Genomic DNA, 8,871 nt, shown 5'->3' with positions numbered 1-8,871 from the left:
CTCAAGTACTGGGATTACAGGCACATGCCACCACACCCTGCTCAAAGTAAATTTTAATTAAAAGTTTAAAATTCGTAAAATTATGACACTTATAGTATGTGGTAAGATGGTTCAATTTTCCCCTCATCTTCAACAAAGGGAAAAAAAGCAAATCTAGTCATACCATTCAAAATTGATAGAACAATGCCTTAAGGACAAAGTAAAAAAGTTCCCCGAGCCAGGTATGGTGGTGCATAACTCGGGAGGCTAACACAGGAGGATCGCACAGGTTCGAAGCCAGCCTCAGCTACTTAGTGAGGCTCTTAGCAACTTAGTGAGACCCTGTTTTTAAATAAAGTATAAAATAGGTCCGGGAGTATAGCCCGGAGGTAGAAAAGCCCCTGGGTTCCACCCCCAGTACCAAAAAATTCCCAGTGGCAAAGCTATCTTACTAAATAAAAGCTAGTTTGTCTTTTGTTGGCATCAATAAATTTTTGGATCAACCTCTTTAACAGTCTAACAAGAAAAAAGCCCATGTGGTTTTTTTTAATACCCAAGTCCGTAACACTCAGGTAGGTCAAACAAGATGAGCAACCTAATGTTAGGAGCTACTGAGCCATAAATGAATTTTCTATATATGATACGAAAAGAAAGATTGGAAGCCGGGCGTGATGGCGCACGCTTGTAATCCCAGCATTTGGGAGGCTGAGACTAGAGGATCATGGTTCGTGGACAGCCTCAGCTACTTAGTGAGGCCCTCAGCAACTTAGTGAGACCCTGTTTCCAAATAAAATATAAAATAGGTCTGGGAGTATGGCTCGGAGGTAGAAAGCCTTTGGGTTCCACCCCCAGTACCACCAAAAAATTTAAAAAATAAAATAAATAAATAAACAAATATATATAATTAGGTCTGGGAGTGTAGCCCAGAGGTAGAAGGGCTTCCAGAAAACCCAGTACCACCAAAAAAAAAAAAAAAAAAAAAAAAAAAAAAATATGGCAGGGGGTGTAGCTTGGAGGTCAAATGCCCCTGGGTTCCATCCCCAGACCCGCAAAAAGAAAAAAACAAAAACAAAAAAACCTAAGTAAAATTGCTTTGCTCTGGTTATTTTCCCATTTTAAAGCAAATACTAATTAAGCCCAAGAGAAGGGCTGTAGAAGTGGAGCTAAAAGTGGAAATACTAAGTGCTGAATTTCTTACTAGGAAATCTGACATATTAAAACTAATAAAAACTCCTCAGTTTGAGGAAATGTATTTCAAAAAGCTCAACAGATAGAAATATTCTGTAATATTATACAATGACTGATAAGCAAGGAAAGATTGAAAATGTCAACTATAAACCAGGTGTGGTGGCGCACACTTATAATCCCATCATTTGGGATGCTGAGACAGGTAGATCGCTGTTTGCAGACAGCCTCAGCTACTGAGGGCCTTTGCAACTCATTAAAACCCTGTTTCAAATTAAGAATAAGAAAAAAATAGGGCTGGGGGCGAAGCTCAGAGGTAGAATGCCCCTGGGTTCTATCCCCAGTACCACAAAACAAATAAACAAATAAACCAAAAACCCCTTTCAGGCCGAAAAGCCCTTCAAACTCTGGGAAATAAACAATGAATCAAATGGCATGTGGATGTGGTTACCACAAAGACCCAAGCCCACTGTAATGTCATTTCTTGAAACCTGCATCTATGTGGAATCCTGTCTAAATAAACCATATTTGATCCCCCCCGCCCCCCGAGTATTGAACCCAACGGTGCTCTACCACTCACTGGGCTACATTTCCAGCCCTTTTAAAGACTGGGTTTCACTAAGTTGCACACGTTGGTCTTGAATTTTCAATCTTCTTGTGTTAGCCTCCAAGTAAAAAGGGATTACAGGCCTGTGCCACCACATCCAGCAATAAGCAGTATTTTGGATTAAATACTTATATCCTTGGATACTGGGTACTGCCTCCTTTGAAGATAGCTGACCAGAACTCTATAAAGTTAGTGCAGTGCCCGGAACCTAATGAATATGTACTGAACGAATGATTTAGCAGTGACTCGATCTTCTCTGGGAAGTACCCAGAAACAAAGCCATTATAAGCTTTGCTTTGTAGAGGTCATGGTTATCCAGCCCTAGGTACAAAGCAAGCCTGAATTATTTTCTCTCCAAAAACCTTAGTAAAATTAGTTGCTGCCTCACCTCTTAGGACTCCTTATACTTTAAAATTGTCCACAAAACAGAGCCGACACAAATAATGCTAAATGGTACTAGAAGTGATGCTCAACAGGATCTCACGTTTATTGAGAAGTGATTAATGGTAAAAAGAAAGGCAATGCCCTTTCCTCATTGGCTGAACAAGAAACTGAAGAAACATTCACTACACGTTTTACAATATTTTTCTCTTCCAAAATGCATTTCTGAAAACGAGTTTTTACCACTGTTCTTAATTTGAAATCAAATTAATCCTGACTTTATCAGTATAATGTACAAGAACAGAACATTTCTTAGGACTTCTAGTACTTTACTTTGAGTAACAAAGGGTCAGAGAAAATGAACCACCCTTAAAGACACAACCTTGGGTAACACTGTTAAATTCTCCTAGACAAAAATTCTTCATAAAAATGTTCTTCCAGTTCGGAAGGGAAAAAATCATATTCCCACTTTCTGGGGTGGACACCCAAAACCTTCGCAACTCAAGTGTTCTCCAAGTGCAAATGTCAAAATGGGAGGAGGAAAGGGTTTTAAAATTAGAGAAAACTGTATGCACTTACGGACTTAAAAATCCGAAAAACATAGTAAAAAGACAAAAACCAAAGCATTATGCTCTGAAATCACAACCAAAGCCAAAATAAAAGGGACATTTTCCACCTAAACTACCTAGAGGGAATTTTTGTTTAGTTTTTTTTCTTTTTTCTTTTTTTTTTCCCCATTTTCCAGTTAAGTCCTATGTCTTTTGTGAAATTCCAATACTTAAACTGCAGGTCTGCAATCGTCTCTGAAGTCAATGAAATTAAGAAAAAAGTCCTAATTCTCTTGAAGGTCATTTTTTCCTCTTAGGATATGCAGATGCAACCGTTGCTGCAGTCTGGGCAGAACTGCTTATTTCCCACGACCTTGGCGTTCCTAAAGAGGTTAAAAAAAAAAAAAAGTTGAAATAGTTAAAAATAATCTGAACATTCTTAAGAATTAAAACTTCACAGAACAATAGAAATTTAGGTATTTGTGCTAGATGAAGTATTTCTCCAAATAATGTTTTATTTCTTAGCTTTGAAATCAAAAAAGCAATACTCAAAAGCATCCAGATTAATGTTATTCTTTAATAATACAAAAAAATAAGATATGGCATAATTGAAACATATGCCATTTATATAACTTTTCTATTACTATTCAGGAAATCTGGACTGAGGTGTTTGAGTAAATCTGATTCCATCTCCCCCTCCCTACGATACCAGGAAGGGGCATTCGACCTCTGAGCTATTCCATCAACCCTATTTTTATATCTTAATTTTGAAACAGGGTCTGAGTTGCAGATGGCCTCACTATGTTGCTGCAGATGTCTGGGAACCTACAGTCCTCTTGTCTCAGCCTTCCAAATACTGGGATTACACACATGTGCCACAATGCTCTGCTTCCCCCCACCCCCTTGTTCTTAACCCAAGGACTCACACGTTGTTAAGCAAGGGCATTATCCCAGTCCTTTAAATTTTATTTTTGGACAGGGTCTCCCTAAATTGCCAAGTTGGCTTTTAATTTGTAATCTTCCTGCTTTAGCCCGCCAAGTAGCTGGGCAGCCTGCGACACTCTGCCCAGCAGCTTCTATCCCTTGCAAACTTGCCTGCCTGTTTATGTGCTGAGGTTTGAACCCAGCCAGGGTCATTCTACCTCCAAGCTACACCCCCAGCCCTATACATGTTCTACTTTGAAATAAGGTCTCACTAAATTACTGAGGCTGGCCTTGACCCTGTGATCTTGTTGCAGCCTCCCAAATACTGGGATTACATCGAGTATCTCTAACCAGCAGTTTTTATTATTCCTTAATCCTGGAAGATCTGATTCTTCCCTGTTATACTCTTCAAGGTACAGTTTGAAATCTCCTTTTCCTTTCTCTGAAAGTTAACCATTGCACCTGTCAATGTTCTTCTAAATCTGTACACAGTAAAAACCTAAATTGTCCTTAGCCAGGCATGGTGGTTTAAGACTGTAATCTCATACTTGGGAGACTGAGACAGAAGGATCCCAAGTTTGAAACCAGCCTTAGCAACTTTAGACTCTCAGCAAAAAGTAAAAAACAGGCTGGGTGTGGTGGCACATGCTTGTAATCCCAGTACTTGGGAGGCTGAAAAAGAGGATCCCAGGTTCGTGGCCAGTTGTGAGGCCTTCAACAACTTAACAAGACCCTGTTTCAAAATAAAGAATAAAGCCAGGTGTGGTGGCTCACACTTGTAATCCCAGTACTTGGGAGGCTGAGACAGGAGAATAGCAGGTACTTAGTGAGACCCTGTTTCAAAATAAAAGAAAAAAAAATGAGCTGGAGGTATAGTTCAGAGGTAGAATGCCTTAGATTCAACCCCTAGTACTGTAATAAATAAGTAAGTAAATAAATAATAAAGCTGGGCATGGTGGCGCACGCTTGTAATCCTAGCCCTTGGGAGGCTGAGACAGAAGGATCACACAGGTTTGAAGCTTACTGAATGAGGCTCGCAGCAACTTAGTGAGACCCTGTTTCCAAATAAAATGTAAAATAGGTCTGGGAGTATAGCCTGGAGGAAGAAGAGCCCCTGGGTTCCAACCCCAGTATCACAAATAAATAAATAAAGTAAATAATAAAAATAAATTTAAAAAATAGGTCTGGGAGTGTAGCTCAGAGGTAAAATGTCCTTTAGTTCAATCCCTAGTACCACAAAAAACAAGTAAATAACAAGAATCATGCCTATTATCTCTTAATGAAATTAACCATAGAGCCAGGTATGGTGGCACATGTTTGTAATCCCAGCGCTTGGGAGGCTGAGACAGGAGGATCACACAAGTTCAAAGCCAGCCTCAGCTACTTAGTGAAGCTCTCAGCAACTTAGACCCTGTTTCCAAATAAAATATAAAAATGGTCTAGGAGTGTAGCCTGGAGGTAGAAAGCCCCTGGGTTCCACCCCCAGTACCACAAAACAAAAAACAAAAAGAAAGAAAGATAACCCTAGAAATACAGATTAAAAACTATTTGCCCTAAATTGTAGCATTAAATTATAACACTTAGCCAGGTGTGGTGGTGCATACCTGTAATCCCAGTACTTGAGAGATTAAGACAGGAGGACCATAGGTTCAGAAAGTAGCAAGACCCTGTCTTCAAATAAACAAAATCAGGCTCGGGGTATAGCAGGAAGATAGAATGCCTTTGGGTTCAATCCCCAGTACCACACACACACACATACAAAATAAGAAATGGAGGTGTAGCTTAGAGGTAGAATGCCCCTAGGTTCAATTCTCAGTACCATAAAATATATAATATTTTTTTAAGTCAAGATAAAATTGGTGGTGCATGACTTGATTCCAGCTACTTGAGACTAAAGCAGGTTCATAAGTTTGAGGCCAGCCTGGGAAATCTATCAAGACCCAATCTCAAAAGAAAAGGGAATGGGTAGAGGCTGAGGGTATATAGCTCATTGGTAGACTGGTTCACTAGCATGTATGAGGCTCTAGGTTCAATACCCAGTACCATAAAAAAAAAAAAAAAAAAAAAAACAGCATTGTAAAAACATACTTTCTAATGTATCTTCTCATTTTTTAAACAAAGTTTGCTGCCTTTTTATTTTTTGTGGTACTAGGATTGAACCCAGGACATTCTACCTCAGACCTTTTTTTTTGGGTGGTACTGAGATTCCTGGAAACCCTTCTACCTCCCAGACCTATTTTATACTTTTTTATTTAGATTACAAGCCTGTGCTGCCACCACCCCCACCAGCAGACCTTTTTAAGTTTTTTTTTGTTTTGAAACAGTGTCTCACCATGTTGCCAAGAATCTTGCTACATTTCTGAGCATTTGGGAGAATGAGACAGGAGGATCTTGGTTCCCAGACAGCCTCAGTTAATTAGTGAGGGCTTCCGCAACTTAGTGAGACTCTGTTTCAAAATAAAGAATAAAAAATAGGAGCTGGCAGACAGGAGGATCACGCAGGTTCGAAGTCTGCCTCTCTGGCTTAAGAGACCCTGTTTCCAAATAAAAAATATTAAAAAAAAAAATAGGCCTGGGAGTGTAGCCCAGAGGTAGAAGGGTTTCCAGGAATCCCAGTACCACCAAAAAAATAAAAATTTAAATTAAAAAAAAATTTTAAATTAAAAAAAAAAAAGAAGCCGGGCACAGTGGCACATGCTTGTAATCCCAGCATTCAGGAGGCTGAGACCAGAGGATAGCTGTTCGCAAATAGCCTTAGCTATTTAGTGAGGCACTCATTGAGGCCCTGTATCAAAATAAAGAATAAAAAATAGGACAGGGGGTGCAGCTCAGAGGTCGAATGCCCTTGGGTTCATTTCTCAGACCCCTCCCCCCAAAAAAAGGGCTGGGCAGCCAGGTATGGTGGCATATGCTACTTGAAGGCTGAGACAGGATAGTGGGTTCAAAGGTAGCCTTGGCAATGTAGCAAGGCTCAGGAACCTATTGAGACCCTATTTCCAAATAAATCAGGTTGGGGGTAGCATGGAGGTAAAATGCCTCTAGGTTCAATCCTCAGTGCAGGAAAGAAAGAAAGAAAGAAAGAGAAAGAAAGAAAGAAAGAAAGAAAGAAAGAAAGAAAGAAAGAAAGAAAGAAAGAAAGAAAGAGAGAAAGAAAGAAAGAAAATAGGGCTGGGGCATAGCTTAGAGGTAGAATACCCCTGGGTTCAATTCCCAGTAACACACATACAGTTTAATTTTTAGCCAGGCATGGTGGTCCATAACTATAACTCTAGACTTGGAAGGCTGAGACAGGAGGATCTCAGTCAAGGACAGCCTCAGGAAGTAGTGAAACTTTTCAATCTAGCAAAACTGTTTCCAAATAAAGTAGAATGCCCTGGATTCCAATGCCCAGTGCCAAAAACAGAAAGAAAGAAAAAAAGTAAGTTTAATTCCTAAATTAGTCACAGTAAAAGATGAGCAACAATAAAACAACCCTAATAATTTCCTAAGTTAAAGTTCTGTGAATGTGGCCTCTGTAGAATTTTCCATTTAGTTATCTGGAGTACAGTTTACCACTGGTAACCAAAAGATCAGAACGCAAAACTGCAGATAAGGGAGACACTGCAAGTCTCTCATAGAAATCTATCTTTTTTTGTGATACTGGAGCCCTCTGTCATTGAGCTTCATCCTGTGCCCTTTTCGCTTTTTGTGGGGGGCCTGGATTCATTCCAGAGCCTTGTACATGCTGGGCACAGGCTTTACTGTTGAACTACATCCTCTATGCCCTTAACCTTCTATATTTTGAGATGGGGTCTTGATAAATTACTGAAGTTTTCCTCCCCCCTGCCTCAGCCTCCAAAGGAGCTGGGATTACAGGCACCCAGCTGAAACCTTAAAGGTTTACTGTCAATGTAGTTATTAAGTCTACCTATCTAGTTTTCCTCCATGTAGCTTAATATCCTTTCTCATTTTTCCTACCATCCCTCTTTCTTTACTTTTCCTTTTGTGGTGCTGGGAAATGAAAACAGGGTACTTAACCAGGTGTGAAATTGTAACCCCAGTACTTGGAAGGCTAAGATAGGAGGATAGCAGGTTTGTGGCCAGCCTCAGCAACTTGTGAGGCCATTTTAAAACAAAGAATTTAAAAAATTGGGCTGGGGTGGAGCTCAGAGGTAGAATACTCATGAGCTCAACCCCAGTACCGTGAACGCGCACACCAACAACAAAGCAGGGTACTACTACTATGTGTGTAGGCAAGCACTGTAAGCTATATCCCCAACAAGCACTCCCTACACTTTTAAGTGAACCATATACAAATATATTCATGTTTATTGGATGTTACTTGAACCCAGGGTCTCACATATACTACCAGATAGGCAAATGCTCTACCACTGAGCTACATTTCCAGCAGCACCCCAACCTAGGCCTTTAAAAAATTTGAGACAGGGTCCTTCTAAGTTGCACAGAATAGCCTCACACTCAAAATTCTCCTGCCTCAGCCTCTAGCTGTAATTTTATTAACTTTAAAACCTGATATTAGCTGGGCATGGTGGCCCATGCTTGTAATTCCAGTACTTGGGAGGCTGACAGGAGGATCACAGGTTCGTGGCCATCCTGAGCTACTTAGGCCCCGGACAACTTAGTGAGACCTTGTTTCAAAATAAAAAATAAGGCTGAGTGTGTCTTGGAGGTAGAATGCCTCAGAGTTCAATCCCCAATAACACACCCATAACCCCCACACTAAGGTTTACGCATCCCCATGTGAATTTAAAATATTCTGCAAACTGGGCTTGGTGGTGCATGCCTGTAATCCCGGCATTATTGGAGGACCCAGGAGGCTGAGACAGGAGTATCTGAGTTTGTTGCCAGCCTCAGCTACTTAATGAGGCCCTGTTTCAAAAAAAAAAAAAAAAAAAGAATAAACAGCCTCAGCAACCCAGTGAGACACTTTCAAAGAAATAAAAAAAGGGCTAAGGGCATAGCTCAGAGGTAGAATGCCCCTGGGTTAAACCCCAGTACCAACAAAAAACAAGTCTTCAAATCAATGTTATAGTCCCTATTGCTAGAAATAAGAGCTAAATGAATCTAATTTAGACTGGTTCACATATAATTCAGTCTTCCTTACAATAGATGAAGGAACAAAGTTCAATCATCTCGCCAATTTAAAAGTAGGAATATATATTGACATATGATAATATATATAATAGGGATATATATATATTAGTACTAGGGATTAAACCCAGGGGCATTCTACCTCCAAGCTACACC

At 40.0% G+C, this 8,871-nt stretch overlaps 1 protein-coding gene across 1 annotated transcript in view; it reads right to left on the bottom strand.

Moving 5' to 3' along the window:
* Positions 1-3,000: 3,000 nt before the first annotated feature.
* YTHDF2 (YTH N6-methyladenosine RNA binding protein F2) overlaps positions 3,001-8,871 on the bottom strand; it is a gene marked incomplete at both ends in the record, with an annotated part of 30,223 nt that continues 24,352 nt past the window's right edge. Inside the window, one exon of the mRNA XM_080691365.1 lies at positions 3,001-3,083. Coding sequence (XP_080547491.1) covers positions 3,001-3,083 — 83 coding nt within the window. The remainder of the gene's footprint in view (positions 3,084-8,871) is intronic.

This window comes from Muscardinus avellanarius, assembly GCF_963383645.1.
Source record: "Muscardinus avellanarius genome assembly, chromosome: 3".
Taxonomy (NCBI): domain Eukaryota; kingdom Metazoa; phylum Chordata; class Mammalia; order Rodentia; family Gliridae; genus Muscardinus; species Muscardinus avellanarius.
The sequence above is the reverse complement of the archived record's forward strand: the minus strand, read 5'-3'. Positions and strand labels throughout refer to the sequence as shown.